Source organism: Octopus sinensis, linkage group LG30 (genome assembly GCF_006345805.1).
Source record: "Octopus sinensis linkage group LG30, ASM634580v1, whole genome shotgun sequence".
NCBI classification, from domain to species: Eukaryota; Metazoa; Mollusca; class Cephalopoda; order Octopoda; family Octopodidae; genus Octopus; species Octopus sinensis.
This window is the reverse complement of record NC_043026.1, coordinates 1,631,018-1,652,426: the sequence shown is the minus strand read 5'-3', so window position 1 is coordinate 1,652,426 and position 21,409 is coordinate 1,631,018. Positions and strand designations below refer to the sequence as shown.

Below are 21,409 nucleotides of genomic sequence, written 5' to 3'. Positions count from 1 at the left end.
AGCTCAGCACTTCTTGATGCCGTTGTCTTCATTCAAATGCATTACATGGCCATGCTAGCACAGTCTGCTTGCAAACTACATCTGATGCCCTGTCTACCCAGTTTTTCTCTTAAATCACTTACACTCTGTTGTACTCTGGCATTACCCATCCAACGGAGCATACTGGCTTCGTTTCTAGGTTAAATAGTATGTTGTGAGATAGAGTGGACATGTAATGTCTCCACTTTCCAGTATAAAGATAGCGTTGGCCGTTAGTGGTGTGAAGGTGGTGCTGCTTGTTCATATAATCATCATCATCATCATTTAGTGTTCGTTTTGCATGTTGGCATGGGTTAGATGGTTTGACTGGGACTGGTTAGCCAGTATTGCACCAGACTCCAGTCTATTTTGGCTTCGTTTCTACAGCTGGATGCCCTTCCTAATGCCAACCACTCCACAGAGTGTCACTGGCACAGGTGCCCTTTTCATGATACTGGCACTGACCACAACCATAATTTCACTTGGCTTCTTGTGTCTTCTCAAGCACAGCAAATCACCAGAAGTCTTGGCTACTTGTAATGGTGAATGACATTGTTTAGGACCAGAGCAGATCTATGGTCTGAAGGTATCTAGCCATTGCTGTCCCATCTTTTGTTGTTTTACAACCCCAGGCCACCCGTCATCAACCAGATTTATGGCTCATAGGTACTCAGGCTGAACAACTATATGACCAACAGATCTATTTCACCAGTTATATGTTACTTCTGTCTAGCTGTGAATCATGTTGCGTAATGCAGTGGTTAATTGTATGTAGTCCAGTTTGACAGTCTGGACATGTTATCTTGACACTATCTAATGCAGTGGTTAAGTATTTGTAGCTCATTGTGACAGTTTGGACTCCAGTTATCTCTCCTCTGTTCTCTGTATTTTTTGATATGCACTGATTAATTGTATATAGTTAAAAATTTAACAGTTTGGACTCCAGTTATCTCTCCACCACCCTGTGTAATTTTGAGATGCACTGCTTAATTGTATGTAGTTCAGTGTGACGGTCTGGACTTGTCCAGTATCTTTTTACACATACAGTGTATGTAGTTTGATTCGACAGTCTGAACACATTATCTCTCTACTGTTATAGATGTTACTGTACAGTGTGATAAAATCTAGGACACATGGTTATAAAGCAAACTTCTTAACCATACAGCTAAGCCTTACTTGTATAATTATCTTTTTTGTTTAACTTTTTTATTTAACCTTTTTACATTCTTTATTTCTCCAGGTGTGTGGTGACATCCATGGCCAGTTTTATGATTTGAAAGAATTATTTAAAGTCGGCGGTTATGTACCTGACACAAATTACCTTTTCATGGGTGACTTTGTCGATCGAGGATTTTACAGCGTAGAAACATTTTTATTACTATTAGCTTTAAAGGTGAGTAGTAACCTTATTAGTTTTAATGTTTTGTGGGCCTTTTGCTTGTATTACAAATCATTATGTCTTTGAAAGTTTTATGTGTGATTCTCTTGTGACATTTGGGACACTTCTGTATCCTTAGCTGTGTGCAGCCCTGCTTTCTGGGATTGTAGCAGTGTGAGCCTGGTAAAAATGACATTCTGTAACTCTGCACTCTTAATGTAGGCAAAGGTTGGAGACTGCAAAAGCATCAAATATGCACCCATCCAACTTATGCCTGCGCAGAAAAATGGATGGAAATTGAACAAACACATACATACATATAACATACATACATATAACACACACACACTACTTTGCACTATTCTAAGGTTTGGCAAGGTGGCAGAACTGTTAGCCTGCTGGAGAAAGTGCTTAACAGCATTTTGTCTGTCTTTACATTCTAAGATCAAATTCCACCAAGGTCAACTTTGTCTTTCATCCTTTTAGGGTCGATAAAATGAATACCAGTCATGTCCTGGGGGTTGATGTAACTGATTTCCTCTCCCCCCCCCCAAAACTGCTGGCCCTGTGCCAACATTTGAAACCATTCTTATGAAGAATGTCTGCAAGCTGATAGAATTGTCAGCACCCGAGACAAATTGTTTAGCAGCGTTTCTTTTGGTTTTATGGTCTAAATTCAAATTCTATCAAGGATGATTCACATTTCGTCCTTTTGGGTGAAATAAATACTAGTTGAGTGCAGGGGTAGCTTTCCCCCCATTTCAGGCCTTATGTCTACAGTACAAAGAATTATTTCGAGGTTTGGTTTGTTGTTTCAGGAGTTACTTGTTACTTTAGAGTTATATCTGTGTAGAGCAGTGGTACTTAATCTGGCTAATAGACCCCACTCACCAAAGAGCATGGGGATCTCACACTGAGAGGTGATGTATGATTTTTCTTAGAAATAAAAGGGATTAACCATTTAGCATTCAGAATAAATTATCAAATGTAATGCTTTTTTATCCACATTTTAAAAAATTATCACGTATTATCTTGTAGCTTCAAGATTTTGAATGACATTGTAGGGTGGGTGGGAGAGGCTGGATCTGGCCAGTTCGAACATAAAACAGGTAAAACATTTGGGCTGGATGGCCAGTTTAAATGCTAAAGGGATAAAGCCCCCAAAATCAAGTCTGTACTTGTATTTTAATCTCATGTTTTAAAAAATATTTTTGTTGAGATTAAAATACAAATAAGGTCGTTGTGTTATTATTGAGCAAATGAATGACTGCTGATTCGTTAAGGTCCAATACAAATTTGATGTGAAGACATGTGGCTTATCGGTTGGGGTATTAGGTTCACAAGCATATAGTTGTGAGTTCAATTCCCAGGCATATGCTGTGTCCCTGGGCAAGACATTTCACTTTGCTCCAATGCCAGTTTTGTCACATAGTGTGTCACCGTGAATTTCCCTGAGAACTATGTTAATGGTACACGTGTCTGTGGAGTACTCAGCCACTTACACATTAATTTCGTGGGCTGTTTTTGTCAATTGAATCAACTGGAAGACTCCTCATCATAACCAATGGAGTTCCCAAAAAGAAATAAATATATAATTTCTTATATGTAAATAGCCACAAGCATGGCTACATGGTGAAGAAGTTCACTTCCCAAATGCATGGTTTCAGGTTCAGTCCTCCTCTGTGCTACCTTGGACAAGTGACTTCTACTATAGAATAAAAGTTTTGCAAATAGATTTAGTAGATAGAAACTCAGAGAAACCCATCACATATATATGTAGGTGCAAGTATGGCCAGGTGGTAAAGAAGCTTGCTTCCTGACCACATGGTTCTGGGTTCAGTCCCATTGCATGGCACCTTGGACAAGTGTCTTCCACTATATTCTCAGGCCACCCAAAGCCTTGTGAATGGATTTGGTAAACAGAAGATGAAAGAAATCCATTGTACACACACACACATATATATATATATATATATATTATATATATATATATATATATTATTGTTTTTGTGCCTGTGTTTGTCCCCACCATTGCTTAGCAACTGGTGTTGGTGTGTTTATGTTCCCATAACTTAGTGGTTTGGCAAAAGAGATTACTAGAATAGGGACCAGGCTTTAAAAAAAGCCCTGGTGTTGATTTGTTTGACTAAAACCCTTCAAGTCAGTACCCTGGCATGGCCACAGTCAAATGACCAACAAGTAAATAACAAAAGATAGATATGTGTGGTGCCCCAGCATGGCCGCGGCCTTTGGACTAAGACATTTTTAAGGATGTGTGTGTGTGTCTTTTTTGTGACATCTTATAATAGTTGTAAGTGTCCCTGTTATACAATTATTGTTGTTTCCAGTCTTCCTTTCAAACATGTTCAGCCATGGGGAAATATTTTAGTTTGAAACGGGGGTGGGTTGGGGACAGGAAGGGCATTCCAACAAATTTTGCTTGGTCCTTGAAAGCATGGAAAAAATGAGGAGGAGGAGGAGGAAGAAAGCCTTTCCTTCTTTTGTAGTTTACCGTTTTACTCATTTCAGTCATTAGATTGCAGCCATGCTGGGGCATCACCTCGACGAATTTTGTAGTCAAATGAATTAACCCCCGTACTTATTTTTTTGTTAAACTTGGTACTTATGCTATCAGTCTTTGTTGCCAAACTACTGGGTTTTAGGGATGTAAACACACCAATACCAGTTGTCAAGCAGTAGTGCAAGACAAATACACACACAAGCTTCTTCCAATTTCTGCCTTCCAAATCTACTCCAAGGCTTTGGTTGCCCTGGGACCATTCTAGTTCTAACACACTTGCTCAAGATGCCAAGCAGTGGGGACTGAACCAGTAGTCATGTAGTTGGGAAGCGATCTTCTTTCCACACAGCCACATAGGAGTAAATATCTAAAAAAAAGAAAAAGACGTCTTGGATGGGATAGTTTAAGAAACCATGGATAATAAACCATTCCACAAAACTGGATATTTGTTTGGCCAATTAGGGGAGTTACAAGGGATTGAAAATTACCAGTGTAGTTGCAAGCCTTTTTGCTGTACTGACTGATTTTTCTGTAGACCAGGAAATTGTGTGCATAACATATGGTTGGTGTCAGGAAGGGCATCCAGCTGTAAAAATCCTGCCAAAGCAGTCCCAGAAATTTGGTGCTGGCTTTGGCCTGGCCGGCTTCTGTGGTACCGTCCCATCCATGGAACACGGACGTTAAATAATGATGAATGATGATCATGTATTACATATATATTATATATATATAATGAATATATATATATATAATGAATATATATATATATATATCTCATCATCTATATATATATAATATATATATATATATATATCTCATCATCATCATCTATATATATATATATTATATATATATATATATATATTTTTTTTTTACTACCCACAAGGGGCTAAACACAGAGGGGACAAACAAGGACAGACAAAGGGATTAAGTCGACTACATCGACCCCAGTGCGTAACTGGTACTTAATTTATCGACCCCGAAAGGATGAAAGGCAAAGTCGACCTCGGCGGAATTTGAACTCGGAACGTAACGACAGACGAAATACGGCTACGAATTTCGCCCGGCGTGCTAACGTTTCTACCAGCTCGCCGCCTTTATATATATATATATATTCACCCTAAACCACACTTGCCATACTATCAAGGTGTCTTACCAAAACAACAATGTCTCAATATATATATATATATATCTCATCATCATCATCTATATATATATATATATATATATATATCTCATCATCATCATCTATATATATATATATATATATATATATATATATATTGAGACATTGTTGTTTTGGTAAGACACTTTGATAGTATGGCAAGTGTGGTTTAGGGTGTGTCTATCTGGGAGAGGTTGGTCACAAGAGAAATATTGTTTTAGTTATATGCCAGCGTCGCCTCGGCTGGCTTCCGTGCCGGTGGCACGTTAAAAGCACCAACCGATCGTGGCCGATGCCGGACTCCCCTGGCACCTGTGCAGGTGGCATGTAAAAATCACCTACTACACTCGCGGAGTGGTTGGCATTAGGAAGGGCATCCAGCTGTAGAAACTCTGCCAGATTCAGACTGGAGCCTGGTGCAGCCTCTGGCTTCCCAGACCCCGGTCGAACCGTCCAACCCGTGCTAGCGCGGAAAACGGACGTTAAACGATGATGATGATATATCTCATCATCTATATATATAAAAATAAAGATTCAAATTACGATGAATGTAAACAAACAAACGAACTTTGCTTTAGAAGCATTGAGATGTCTTAGAAAGTTCAAGAAGTGATTTTAAATTCTCAAATGCAGGATAATGCTAACAATATAACCTGAAAAGGATAAGCTACCCCTATTTTGCAGAAAAAAGTGGTGTGGGTGATTTAGCTTAATGGTTCAGAGTACTTCGACGCATAATCACAGGTGTGAGTTCGAGTCTCATAGCCAGGCGCCAACACTTTTTTCTGAAAAATAGGGGTAGTATATATATATATATATATATATATATATTATATATATATATATATATAAATAAAATCAAAATAAGCAACAAGGATATCCAAAGGTAGTGTAGTACAATCGTTTCATGCTACTTCATTTAATTAAACAATGTATTACATCAGTTTTAAAATGTAGAGCACTCTTCAGTCACATATGGAATTTTAAAAATTAAATTGACAATGTTCATTTTTATACTTATTCCATTTGCCAACATTACAAAGAGGGTAGGTATATAGACCAAGAGATGAATTTCATCATTAAGAACATGGTAGTAGATCTTTCCTCATGGGCAGATTTTTTTTATCACTGAGTTCACTTTGTTATTTAGATTTACCAATGGGGATGGTTTTTTTTATTTAATTCAGTGGAGACAATCAAGAATTTTTCTATTTATAGATAGAGGAAGGGGTAGTTCAAATGGCAGAGATATAAACCCAACCCTTTTATGAGAAATTTAACTTTGGTATATTCAAATGTATTTTAGCTAAAGTTAGTGGGCTGAAGCTAGTGGGGTAGGGAGAATAGAGATTTCTAATACCCTTAACCATTTAAGTCATAATCCTGCTTGTGATTTTAAATAAATATCGTTCAGATAGTTTTTTTCCAAAGGATTCTAATAAATTTTAGTATCTTATATACGGATGGGGAGTATAGAAATCATTTCATATTTATAAAAATATATATATATCAGATTATTATTAATATAGATTTAAAGTTAGTTAGTAAATAGTAATTTATTTTTATTGAGTTATATTAAAGGAATATGCTAGACATATTATTTATTGCCTGTAAAAAAAGAGAAAAAACTTAACAATTAGCACATATATCAAGAGCCTATAAGATATTTTAAAGTGTAATGGAAGGGAGGTAATCAAGATGAACTTAATAATTTCACTAGATATATGGAATTTATGCAATCCTATATAGGAAAGTTTCAAAATATTTTAATTTCACTTTATTCAATTTATTTATATTATAAAATTTCTTAATAATCTATGCAGGTTAAATAAAAGCTAGTGTGGTATATTATTTCCTTATTTGGTTACAAAACATTAAGATTTGAATCTTTAGGAATAGTCAGAATGCTATTATTTAAAATACTTAAAAGTACGGGTGGCACACTGTATGCAGGATACTCCTAGATCAAAACGGTTATTCAATAAGTTTATATTATTCCTATGTTTCAAAATTTCATGTCTCCATAGAACAAAGTTCACATCCATCCCTACTATTTTTATAAGGCTGTGCCTTTCTTATTATATCCCATTTTAGGTTAAACTCGATATTTTTTCCTTTCAATTCCCAAATGTTACTAGACAGCATTGTGCAACCCGCCTTATGTTTAAGTCTAAAACTAGAGAAATGATTGTTTAAGCGTTTTTTCAGGTCTATCGAATATCCGAAATAAAAATAGCTATTATTTAAAGTCATTACTGTACATTTATAAACTACGTTTTGAACCAGACACTGGACACCTTGATCTAATTCTACAATTACAACTGGGGGATGGTTTCTGATGAAAATCTTTAAGCTACAAGACAATGTATGACTAATTCAAAACAATGTGAATAAATAAGTATTACATGTAACACTAAATGAGACTAATGAGAACCTTGTGCTTGGTGATAACAGCAACACACCCCACCACAATTTTCCCAGGCCCCACTGGTGGGGGCGTATGCCCTATGCTGGAAATCACTGATGTAGAGTAGTGTAAGTTCGTTTATTTTGCCTTGATGGTGTTTGTGTTCCGTGTAGGTTGTATGTGTAATCTATACATATAAATTTGACATGGGCGATTCTTTCAAGTTGCAGTTCTCCTTCTCTCTCTCTCCCCCCCTTCCTTTATTGAACTTTCCTTATTAATTTTTCATTACAGGTGCGATACCCCGACAGAATCACTCTTATCCGAGGCAACCATGAAAGTCGACAGATTACCCAGGTGTATGGCTTCTATGATGAATGTTTGAGGAAGTATGGGTCTATCACTGTGTGGCGCTACTGTACCGAAATATTTGACTTCCTTAGTTTATCAGCGATTATTGACGGCAAAGTAAGTCAGACCCATCATCACATTTTCTCTATTGCTGCTCCTCCTTCTCTTCCTCCCTTCTCACCTTCTTCAATATGGTCACCACCACTTGTCACCCTATGATGAGCTAGTGAAGAAGTGGTGGGGTGCTGTTTGATCTGCTAGAAACTGCAGCAAAATCTTCAGATCATACTCTTCCTTCTTAAAAACAGGAGAGACATGTTTACTATGTATCTAAAAAAAAAAGAGATCTTAGCAAGAGCACCTTTGATTATAAACTTGTCTGATCAGATCTACTGGACTTTTAACCACAGGAAGCACCCCCATGACACCTATACACCAACATATGCCTCCACCATTGTGGATATAAGATATGATATATATATAAGGGGGAATTTCTACACCGCTGGATGCTCTTCCTGTCACCAACTCTCACCCGTTTCCAGGTCATACAATATTCCCCCTTGTCTAGACATATTTTCAGGTAAGATTGAAATGAAGGACACAGCCTGTGTCCTTCATGACACAATCAACTATTGTGCAATATTAAGGGAAGGAAAAGCCAACTCTCTCTCTCTCTCTCTCTCACATTTTTAGAAACAAAGAAATTGCAAATGCCGGAGAATAACTGTGAAAACAACTTCAGAAAATTGGGTATAGAAACCCCTTAGTGGGTGCAGAGTTTGATTCTTTATAGTCACTGCTGACCCCCTTTTTTCTATCTATGGGGGTTTTTACCTGACTTTCTAAAGCTGTTTTCACAGCTATTCTCCTGCATTCAAGATTTTTTTGTTTCTAAAAATATCGACCTATTTGATGCTTCTGTGGTTGTTGTATAAAAGTGTGTGTGTGTATGTATATCTACCTATAATATAATAATGGACCTTTCTCACTTTCCATCTGCCAAATCCGTTTGCAAGGATTTGGTCTGCCTGGGTCTAAAGAGAATGACACCCAAAATACCATGCAGCAGGATTGAACCTGGAACCATGAGGTTGGGGATCAAGCCCCTTAATCACATAGCCATGCCTGCGCTTTAATATAATACCTATTTCTTTTACTACCCGCAAGGGGCTAAGCACAGAGGGGACAAACAAACGGATTAAGTCGATTGCATCAACCCCAGTGCGTAACTGGTACTTATTTAATCGACCCCAAAAGGATGAAAGGCAAAGTCGACCTCGGCGGAATTTGAACTCAGAACGTAAAGACAGGAAATACTGCTAAGCATTTTTCCCAGTGTGCTAACCACTCTGCCATCTCGCTGCCTTCATGCTTTAATATAATATATAATAGAGAGCTAGTCATGTGATGAGGTGGCTTTCACTCATATTGGTGGCCTCTTGGCATCTTTCAGGCTGACATGGGTTGAACAAACCTATTTGAGTTGATCATCCTTAATTGGAGTCTGGTAGGAAGATAATCCTGAATAAATCTTCTTAGTGGTGGTCATGCTTTAACTCTTTAGCATTTAGATTACTTTGTCAAATGTAATGCTTTTTTCTTTTATCTTTTAGTTGTTTCAGTCATTAGATTGTGGCCATGCTGGGGCACTTTAAAGAATTTTAGTTGAACATATCAACCCCAGTACTCCTTTTCTTCTTAAGCATGGTGCTTATTCTGTTGGTCATTTTTGCTGAACCACTAAGTACATGGATTAGACACACATGCAATACGGGCTTCTTTCCAGTTTCCATCTGCCAATTCTTTGGTCAGCCTGAGGCTATAGTAGAAGACACTTGCCCAAGGTGCCATGCAGTGGGAGTGAACCCGGAACCATGTGGTTGGGAAGTAAGTTTCTTACCACAGGGCCATTTTTAATTCAACATGCATTATCTCATAGCTTCAAGATTTCAATATAATTATTTTTACAATCACATTGTACGGTAGGTGTGAGCGGTCAAATCTGACTTGTTTGAACTGGTAGATTGAGCAGGGTACGGCCAGTTTAAATGCTTTAGGTTAAAGCTGAAACCCAGTGGTCATTCATTTTTACTGTTTAGCTCCAAGTTAACCCTGTTGAAACAGACCTATAGTCAAAAGCATTTTGGCACACACTGAAAGGCAGATCTGGCGAGATAGTTGAATTGCTTGAACGGAGGTGGGTTGATATATGCTGCATTCAAGAAGTGAGGTGGAGAGGAGGTTCTGCTAGGTTCCTCACAGGCAAAGGGCAGAGGTACAAGATTTTCTGGGCTGGGATACTGACGGAGTCGGGGGTGTGGGCATGCTTATCGCCGAAAAATGGGTAGATAAGGTAATCGAGGTAGTCAGAGTAAGTGACAGAATAATTAAGATTAGATTAGTGCTCCATCATAGTTTAGCAACTATTATATCGGCCTATGCCCCTCAGCCAGGGCTACTGATGGACAGAAAGACTGTTTCTATGACACCCTACTGCAGACCACATCATTGACGAACGACAGGGACCTTCTCTTTGTGGTGGTGACTTCAATGGGCATGTTGGACGATGTGCTGGGGGCTTCCATGGCGTGCATGGAGGCTATGGTTATGGTTCCCGCAACGAGGAGGGAACCAGGCTGCTGGAGTTCTGCGATGCGAATAGTCTTATGATTTGCAACACTAACTTCAGGAAACCGACAAGCCACCTGGTCACCTACCGATCGGGCCGGCATACTAGCCAAATCGACTACATCCTTGCCAGAAAAAGGGAAAGATGGCTGCTTATGAATGCCAAAACCTTCCCAGGTGAAGAATGCACCCCACAACATAGACTGGTAGTTAGTGACTTTAGGATCAGGACTAAGAGGGCGACTAGAAGACGACCAACATGGAGAAGAAGGGTCTGGAAGCTTAAAGACCCTGTGAATGGACAGAGATTTAGAGATATGTTATTTGAAGCCTTAGACGAAATGGAAGGGAGTATAGCTACGCATGGGGTAGAAGACAACTGGACGCTTCTGAGGGACAACCTGCTGAAAGCCGCTGACCAGATCTGTGGCTGGTGCAAAGTCCCCTTAAGACCCAAAATAACGTGGTGGTGGAACAATATTGTTGACAGGGCTATTAGACAAAAGAAACAGGCTTGGAAGGCCTGGAAGAACGGTGGTAGCAGGGAAGTGTATCAGTCTGCCAGAAGGGAAGCTAGGAGACAGGTCTATCTAGCCAGAGGGGAAGCAGATAAAAGAAAATTTGCCAATGTCCTGCGCCGTGAGGATGAAAGACTTGAGGTATTTCGTGTTGCAAGACAGTGTGTGAGAGAGAATCGAGATGTGGTAGGAGAGAAATGTGTTCGCATGGATGATGGTTCACTAGCGCTAAACGAGGATGCAAAGAGAGAGGCTTGGAGACGCCACTATGATAGGTTGCTGAATGAAGAAAATGAATGGGATAAAGAGAGTCTGCCGAATGTCGACCCAACAGAGGGACCAGCAATCCGAGTTAACAGTTCCTTAGTAGATAAGGCAATTAGAAGCATGAAAACAGGGAAAGCCCCAGGCCCATCAGGAATTACTGCAGAGATGCTCAAAATATCTGGTGGTGTCGGCTGTAGCTTAGTCACCCGTATAGTTAACCAGGTGATACACGAGGGGGTCATACCCAATGACTGGTGTAGCAGCATAATAGTCAACTGCTACAAAGGTAAAGGCGACGCCCTAGAGACAAATAACTACAGGGGCATCAAGCTGCTGGATCAGGTAATGAAGGTTACGGAGAGGGTTATAGCCCAACTAATTAGAGAGAGAGTTAGCTTAGATGATATGCAGTTTGGGTTCGTGCCAGGGAAAAGTACTACTGATGCTATATTCCTGGTAAGACAGCTGCAGGAGAAATACCTAGCCAAAGATAAGCCCTTGTACCTGGCTTTTGTTGACTTGGAGAAAGCCTTTGACAGGGTCCCCCGATCCCTTATCTGGTGGTCAATGAGGAAACTAGGGATAGAAGAATGGTGGTGAGAGCTGTGCAAGCCATGTACAGAGACGCTGCTAGTAAGGTGAGGGTTGGCAACGAGTACAGTGAAGAATTCCGGGTAGAGGTTGGGGTCCACCAAGGTTCAGTCCTCAGTCCCCTCCTATTTATCATAGTCCTCCAGGCAATAACGGAGGAATTCAAGACAGGTTGCCCCTGGGAGCTCCTCTATGCTGATGACCTTGCTCTAATTGCTGAGTCACTATCAGAACTGGAGGAGAAGTTTCAGGTGTGGAAACAAGGATTAGAATCGAAGGGCCTTAGAATCAACCTAGCCAAAACCAAAGTCCTAATAAGTAGGAAGGTAGATCAATCACATACGCCTTCAGGTAGATGGCCCTGCTCGATCTGTAAAAAAGGTGTAGGTAGAAACTCTATAAGATGCACCAAGTGTAAGCTATGGACACATAAGAGGTGCAGCAATGTCAAAGGAAGGCTAACTAGGAAAATAGTTTTTGTCTGTGGCAAATGCTCAGGAGCCATAAACACTGGAAATGTGCAGAGACCAACTTCTGCCACGTTCCAGGGAGACAAACTAGAAGTAGTTGATAGCTTCCGCTACCTAGGAGACCAAGTCAGTAGCGGGGGCGGGTGTGCTGAAAGTGTAACTGCTAGAGTAAGAATAGCCTGGGCAAAGTTTAGAGAGCTCTTACCCCTGCTGGTGACAAAAGGCCTCTCGCTCAGAGTAAAAGGCAGACTGTATGATGCATGTGTACGTACAGCCATGCTACATGGTAGTGAAACATGGGCCGTGACTGCTGAGGATATGCGTAAGCTCGCAAGAAATGAAGCCAGTATGCTCCGATGGATGTGTAATGTCAGTGTTCATAATCGTCAGAGTGTAAGTTCCTTGAGAGAAAAGTTGAACCTAAGAAGCGTCAGTTGTGGTGTGCAAGAGAGACGTTTGCGCTGGTATGGTCATGTGATGAGAATGGCTGAAGATAGTTGTGTGCAAAAGTGCTACACCCTAGCAGTTGAGGGAACCTGTGGAAGAGGTAGACCCAGGAAAACCTGGGACGAGGTGGTGAAGCACGACCTTAGAACTTTAGGTCTCACTAAGGAAATGTCTAGAGACCGAGACCTATGGAAGTATGCTGTGCGTGAGAAGACCCGGCAAGACTAGTCAGGCCATAACCCGTGGCCCCTACCTGGGACATAGTCAGTCCTCCTGTGCATACCTTCCTTCTTGTGACACTTATGAAGACCTGTTGAGGCAAGTGAAAATCAAATCAAAACAAATCAAAATAGATGAACATCAGTGGAATTGTATTCTTTGTGATACCAGTGCCGGTGGCACACAAGAAAACCACCCAAACGTGGCCGTAGCCAGTACCGCATCGACTGGCCTCCGTGCTGTGGGCACAACAAACACCATCCGATCGTGGCCGTTCGCCAGCCTCATGTGGCACCTGCGTCGGTGGCACATAAAGACACCATCCGAAGACCCGGCGATGTAGTCAGTCCACCTGTGCATACCTTCCCTCTTATGACACTTGTGAAGACCTGTTGAGGCAGAGGCAAGTGTGTGACACTTGTGGAGACCTGTTGAGGCAAGTGTGTGACACTTGTGAAGACCTGTTGAGGCAAGTGAAAATCAAATCAAACCAAATCAAAATAGATGAACATCAATGGAATTTGTATCTTTGTGGTACCAGTGCCGGTGGCACACAAGAAAACCATCCGAACGTGGCCGTAGCCAGTACCGCATCGACTGGCCTCCGTGCTGTGGGCACGTAACAAACACCATCCGATCGTGGCCGTTCGCCAGCCTCATCTGGCACCTGTGTCGGTGGCACATAAAAACACCATCCGAAGACCCGGCAAGACTAGTCAGGCCATAACCCGTGGCCCCTACCTGGGACGTAGTCAGTCCACCTGTGCATACCTTCCTTCTTGTGACACTTGTGAAGACCTGTTGAGGCAAGTGAAAATCAAATCAAAACAAATTAAAATAGATGAACATCAATGGAATTTGTATCTTTGTGGTACCAGTGCCGGTGGCACACAAGAAAATCATCCGAACGTGGCCGTAGCCAGTACCGCATAGACTGGCCTCCGTGCTTTGGGGACGTAACAAACACCATCCGATCGTGGCCGTCCGCCAGCCTCATCTGGCACCTGTGTCGGTGGCACATAAAAACACCATCCAAGTGTGGCCGTCTGCCAGCCTCGTCTGGCACCTGTGTCGGTGGCACATAAAAAACACCATCCGAGCGTGGCCGTTCGCCAGCCTCGTCTGGCACCTGTGTCGGTGGCACATAAAATCACCCACTACACTCTCGGAGTGGTTGGCGTTAGGAAGGGCATCCAGCTGTAGAAACACTGCCAGATCTGACTGGCCTGGTGCAGCCTTCGGGCTCCCCAGACCCCAGTTGAACCGTCCAACCCATGCTAGCATGGAAAACGGACGCTAAATGATGATGATGATGATGATGATGATTCAGTGCATCAAGGAATATATTATTAAAGGATTCTTCTTTACAAGATTGTATATAACCTTTTGGCCTTTTGACTGGCCATATCCAGTTCAAATTTTCACCTTGTCTTATGTTAAAACTAATCAGGTCTGTAAAGATGAAAGGCAAAATTAACTTCAGTGAGATTTGAACTCTGCATGCTGAGAGTCGGATCTAGTTTGGTGAGACATTGTATCTGATGCTCTAATGACTCTGCCAGTCTTGTTGCTTCCCTTTTTTTCTGTTACCTCCCCCCCATCTGTTATTTCCCCTTCTCTAACAACTGGTCCCTTTTTCCTTTCTCATTTTCTCTTTAGAATGGGAGTAAGTACTTGAATATTTTGAAACAGATTTTTGTTGTTTAGCACCAGGTTGTCTTTGATGAAACAAACGGCTGGCTGAAGATGTCAGCCCAGCCTATCCTTGTGGGCTTAATACTTTCATGTCAAATACATTCTGATTTCTGTTTCTAATATATAGACATTCTGTGTTACTTCAGATTTTCTGTGTCCATGGAGGACTGTCTCCCTCAATCCAGACATTAGACCAAATAAGGGCCATAGATCGAAAACAAGAAGTTCCTCATGATGGCCCCATGTGTGACCTGTTGTGGTCTGACCCTGAAGGTAAAACAACTTTTTCTTTCTTTTTAAATATGCATGTTTGTGTGTGTTGGTGTGGTAAGAAGCTTGCTTCCCTGCCACCTGTTTCCAGGTTCAGTCCCAGTGAGTGGCACCTTGGGCAAGGGTCTCAAGCTGACCAATGTCTTGTGATTGAATTTAGAAGATGGAAACTGAAAGAAGCCCTTGTGTATGTGGTGCACACAATGACAGACTTTCAGCTACAGTAAACAACTTGTGACTGTTGAGGCTGAAATGTCTGATGTCCTTGAACAACTGGAAATGGTTGAGGGGACACGAGGGAGGAGTGGTTGCAGTGAAAGGTGACCGGTGGTTAGGGTAGACCAGGGAATAGTGATGAAAGGGGATCTGTATTGGAGGGAGACTAGGAAGAGGAATTTTGCAAACAAACTGGTGCAATACCAAGACGTATTAAGGAGATGCTGGTGTTGCAGACCTGTTGGACTCAATCAAGGCCAGAATGAACAAAATCAATAAATTAGCAATGATTTGCAAGTTTTTATTTTGTCAAATAATAAACTTATCTCTCTATTAGTATTTTGCCAAATGTATTTGTACTTTTGTGTGTGGGTGGGGGGGAGGGGTTAGCACTGGAGCTTAGGAGTGAAATTAGGTTACTAATCACAAAACACTGTTTCAATGTATATATATATATATATATATATGTTAGTTATCAGTGATAACTGGAAGTCTGGTAGTGGAGAGGTGATAGATAGAAAACAAAAAGCTCTTATCATTAACTGAATTTCACAAAAAATAACATACACACATACAATTTATGTGTAATATATACACATACATATACAGGGAGAAGCAGGTGTGCTAGGTGTGCTACAAATTACCACATGAGGTTGCTGTTGCTCAGCATTTTATCTGAAGATGCGATCCATGACCAATCTGATTCTGTTGTCATTTCTAATTATTCATTGACCTTGATTATCAATTGCTGAAGCAATTGTAAATGATATGAAATTAACAAAATACCAACAACTTGCTTCCTGCTGTTGAAAGGATGGAAAGCTAAGATGACCTGAACTGAGTTTGAATTTGCACAAAAAGGAAGAAATACCACAAAACATTTCCTCCAATAATAGCATCATCATCATCATCATCTTTCATTGTTTCACTTTCTCTTTCTCCATTGTCATCATCCAAGTCAGTCCTTATTTGGAGTTACTGTTTTTATAAATCAGTCAGCGGACCACACCTCACTCCTGCTTCGTTTTGGACTTGGTTTTCCTCACTTGATGCGCCTCCCATCTTCATCAACTTTACTCAGTTGCATTTTATCTCAGTTATCATTCTCTAGGTTGTCATGTCCTAGAGAAGACGAAAGGTTACCTCAGCTGATTAATCAATCACTTTACAGAGTATATTGGTTTCATGAGGTTCCTCTGACAGGTTTTTGGTTTAACATTACTCAATCGGAGTCAGAGGTCAGAGTGGGGTTCTCTCTCCAGGTTGAGCTGCTACTTCTCTACATTGAGACATCACAGCTCCAGCACTACACACTCATGGTTATAATATTGCAGGAACATAAAAACAAACATACTAGCAGAGAGACTGCCCTCCAAGCCGTTTTCTCCTAGCTACTTGATAATATTTTCACTTTTGATTCCCAATTCTAATATTTTTTAATATTTTATGTCTAATTATTTCTTTATACTCACTTGATTAGTAAGTATTGTTTTATTACAATCATAATCTCTTTTTTAAACAAACTTCAAGGTAGTCCAACTACAGAGGGGAAGGCAGTTTAAGTTTTACCTTCCCCTCAAAACAACATTCCAATTCAGCAGCCCATCTGTAAGCTTTGCAGTGTGTGGGAGGGAGAGAGAACATTGCAAACAATGAATGAAATAAACATAAAATTAAAAAAATCATATGAATAAAAGGGTACAGAGTAAAAATAAAAAGAAATTGTTTATATTTTCAGAGGGAAAAGTCAGTGATTTAAGGGGGTTTGGGCTGTTGTTTCTAGCATGTCCCAAGACAACTCACCATGTTTCTTTATCACTCTCGTATGTATTGATGTTTTTCAATACCCCCCACCCCCATAACGAAAAGAGAATTTGAAAAATTATGAATTTTCTGCAACCCCGCTCCCTGGCCCCGATTGTTTTGTTTATAAATTATTGGAGAGCTTGAGAAGGGCATTGCTGGCATTTATCCCCGATGATTTAGAGAAAGAGTTACGTAAATGATAATTCATTTTAATAGCATACTTTTCTGTTTGAAAATGCTTTTTCTTACACACACACACACACGGCTTCGCTTGATTAAGGTGGGGATAGATAACAATTTTGAAATTGTTCCTCATATCAAAGTTATTTGGCTATTAATTAATTATTAATGAAAATAGAGGTGAGAGAGATTCTTGCAAATGAAAATGGAAAATGTCGCAACGAATTAATGTTCTTTATTATTAAACATTAACATCTCCTAGATATGGATGTATAAATGCTGTCACTTAGGTTGTATGGCACACACATACTCGCTTGTACAAACATCCACAAAGATATAAGCATACGCACACACGTGAAATAGCTACTTAGTGTTCATAAGAGTTAAATTTAATTCATTCATACCTTAAGGTAAATTATGATTATTAATTTGGTTAAGAGTTACTCAAATTCATTCCCACTGCATATGTGTGTATAATATAATATAATGAAATTATTGTATGCAGTGCTCAGGTGCACCACAACTTGTCAAAAAGTGTGTATAAAGCATATGCAGTAATGTACAAATGTCTGGAAAGCGAACAATGCATGAGTCAGATACATGCTTGTGTGTGTGGAGGGGAGAAAATCAGGTGTGGTGTTGGCGAATCTCAGAAAGCATGGAAGTTTTGAAGGATGCAGTGCTCCGACAACTAACAACTGATGTCGGCAGTTTGTTCCATGCTTCAGCAACTCTTTGCGTAAAAAAATGTTTCTGAAAGACATGGGAGCTGTGCTGTTTTCTGACTTTGTAAACATGTCCGTAGGTGTTAGACGGGTGGGGTTTGAAAAGGTGCTCAGAGTTATTGTTGGTATGATGGTTGATAATTTTATGGGTGTCTGCCAAGTCAGCTGCCAGACGTTGGAGTTTCAATGTGTCCATGCCCAGGGAAGTAAGGCGTTCAGGATATGGCAAATGCCTGAAACATAACTAAAAGAATCCTATACCAATTGTTTACTTGCTACATTCATTGATATTTGTACCTGTAACCTTTTCTTTTTCTCTCTTTTACAGACATGCAAGGCTGGGGTGTGTCTCCCCGAGGAGCTGGGTACCTGTTTGGGAGTGATGTGGTGTCACAGTTCAATGTTGCTAATGACATTGATCTCATTTGCCGGGCTCATCAGTTGGTCATGGAAGGCTACAAATGGCATTTTAATGAGACTGTTCTAACTGTCTGGTCAGCACCAAATTACTGTTACAGGTGAGTTATATAAATTTTGGTAATCGGTGCACTTGTGGAATTGGTAGAGCATCAGATTTAATAAAGTTGTGATCTGTTTAGTTAGGGTTTTTCTTTTTTTTTAACCTTCTTAGATGCAGGAATGGTTGTGTGGTCAAGAAATTTGCTTCCCAGCTACCCTACCACATGGTTTTGGGTTCAGTTCCAATTCTTGGAACCTTGGCCAAGTGCCTTCTATAATAGTCCTCGGCTGATCAAAGTCTTGTGAGTGAATTTGGTAGATGGAAACGGAAAGAAGCACATTTCATGTATAGAAATATATAAAAATCATCATTCTCCACATTTAAGGTCTGTTTTGCATGCTGCTCTCATGGATTGGACGGTTTGACAGGGGCCACATCAGGTTTTATAGTCTGGTTGGATGCCCTTCCTAATACCAACCACTTCACAGAGTGTGATGGGTGCTTTTTATGTGGTCTCAATTCTGTTGTGGGTGGGTTTTCTCTAGTACAACACAGTACCACCAATCTCAGACCTCTGTCTTCACCTTCGTCTGGTTCAGCATTTTGAGATCAGCCTTCAGTACTTCCTGGCTCTTCCTCTTCCACAACTTTCATACACACAAAGTGTATGTCTTCGAATGTTGGGCCTCATGTAGGCGATGACAAGTGACTGAGACCTTTGGCAGTATGCAGTGTTTGGAAAGACTTGTGAAGCCAAGTAAAATCATAGTCATGGCCATTGCCAGTGTCACGGAAATGACTTATAAAAAGCACCCATTACACTCTTGGAGTGGTTGGTGTTAGGAAGGGCATCCAAATTAGACTGGAACCTGGTGCAGCCCTCTAGCTTACCAGTTCCCGTTGGAAAGCAGATGATGATGATATGCCAGGGGCCACCAAACTACAGCCCACATGGTCAGTTCACCTGGCTCACCTTTTGTGTAAGTACCAGCAATGAGAGTTCAGTTGTCTTTGGAACTTGTGTTTGTGAGCGAACATTTTCAAAATTGAAGTATGTGAATGCGGTTGACCGATGAACATTTGAAAGCAATTCTCTTGATTGGATGCAGCAATTCCAAAGCAAATACTGATGACTCTTAAAAGCTACGTTCCTGTTTCACAAATCTCACTCACCTTTTTTGCTGCTTAGTTTGAGAGATTTGGATATGTGCACTCTGGGTGTGATATGACTATCTTATTGATAACGTTTTGGTGAATAAATATGTTGGTTGTCTTTATTTTTTTGTCTTGAACAAAATAGTTACGCAGCCCACACGTCGTTCTCTCAGTTATCTTGCAAGCTGTTAAGTTTGATGACCCCTGATGATATGCAAACATTAAGTTGGTTAAAATATGCTTGTGATATATTTCAACTGCTAAAAGGCAAAGTCACTGTGGTTACGATGGATGAAAAATTCTCTCTTAAGGTAAAAGGTGTAAAAACACCAAATCTGCCCATTGTTGCCCTCTTTTGCTTTCGCAGATGCAATGTTTCTGGCTCTTTAGCCATTATCAAAGCTAAATACCAAAGAGAGAGCAGATTTAAAGCTGTAACTAAAACACAGTCGACAACATTGCGTGATTAATTCAAAATAATGTGGATAAATAAGCCTTGGACTAGACAGAGTGGTCTGAATGCTAAGACAACAGAGTCTTCTCATTGTGTGTTCTTTCATGTAATCTCTCTTTTCCTGTCTCTCGCAGATGTGGCAACGTTGCAGCAATATTAGAACTTGACGAACATGTACAAAGAGATTTTACTATTTTTGAAGCTGCCCCACAGGTGAGTGCAAGCCGCAGTGCCATTGGGCATCTTGTTCTGTTCATGATGTTAGCAGTAGGAGTTCCTGACGTTGTTAGCCCTTCCCTCAGCCCTGATCAGCCCTACTTGAGCAGACCTATCATTAGAGCAATATGATTGTTGTGGTATCAAAGACAATCAAAAGAAGAAGAGCTTTTGACACTCGAGATATTGAAACCTTATCTCTGAACTTAGTTGCTGGAAATAGATATTCTTTGCTACAGTGTAAGCATTCAAGTATTGTCTTTAGGTGCGGCAGTGTGGTTAGAAGGTTGCTTCCCAACCACATGGTTCCAGGTTCAGTCCCTCTGCATGGCACCTTGAGGCAAGTGTCTTCTACTATAGCCTTGGGCTGATCAAAGCCTTGTGAGTGGATATGGGAGGTGGAAACTGAAAGAAGCCTGTCGTATATATTTTATATGTATCTATGTGTGTGTGTGTGTGTGTGTGTGTTGTCCCCCTATCACTGCCTGACAACTAGTGTTGGTGTGTCTATGTCTCTGTAACTTAGCAGTTTGGCAAAAGACGCTGATAGAATAAATACTAGGTTTAAGAATTAAGTCCTGGGGTCAATTTGGTCAACTAAAATCCCTCAAGGCAGTACTCCAGCATGACCACAGTCATATGACTGAAGCAAGTGAAAGAATAAAAGACTACCAAAATCCTGGAATCCTGGTCTTGGTTGTAGGAGTCAAATCTACTTTTTTGCCTTTTTCTGTAAATTTGGGTCTGAAAAATACAGTATGGAAAATGTTTGCATTTCTATTTTCTCGCACACTCTTTGTGAGCCATTGATTCAATAGTTTGGAATGTTCCACTTTCACAGAAATGGCCCCACTCATCATCATCGTCTGTTTTCCATGATGGCATGGGTTGGGTGGGTTGACTGAGGACTGGCTGCACCAAGCTCCAGTCTGATCTGGCAAGGTTTCTACAACTGGATGACTTTCCTAACACCAACCACTCCAAGGGGGTAGAGGGTGCTTTTTACGTGCCACCAGCATGGGAGCCAGTTAGGTGGCACTGGCATTGACCATGTTTGGATGGTGCTTATTACATGCCACCAGCACGGGGAGCCAGTCAGGTGGCACTGGCATCAGCTGCAACTACGATTCCACTTGACTCAACAGGTCTTCCCAAGCACAGTATATCAGCCAATGATTTAAAGGTGCTTTTAAATGGGCTGCTTTGCAACACTGGTATCAGCCACAGCTGCGCTCTCACTTTGCTGGCCACG

The 21,409-nt window shown here is 40.6% G+C and overlaps 1 protein-coding gene across 1 annotated transcript in view; it reads left to right on the top strand.

Annotated features, from left to right (window-relative positions):
- The window catches only part of LOC115226588 (serine/threonine-protein phosphatase 4 catalytic subunit), a 41,017-nt gene that overhangs the window by 17,140 nt on the left and 2,468 nt on the right, over positions 1–21,409 (top strand). Inside the window, exons 4-8 of the mRNA XM_029797599.2 lie at positions 1,259–1,411; positions 7,784–7,957; positions 14,822–14,948; positions 18,201–18,390; positions 20,076–20,154. Of these exons, the coding sequence (XP_029653459.1) occupies positions 1,259–1,411; positions 7,784–7,957; positions 14,822–14,948; positions 18,201–18,390; positions 20,076–20,154 (723 nt within the window). The remainder of the gene's footprint in view (positions 1–1,258; positions 1,412–7,783; positions 7,958–14,821; positions 14,949–18,200; positions 18,391–20,075; positions 20,155–21,409) is intronic.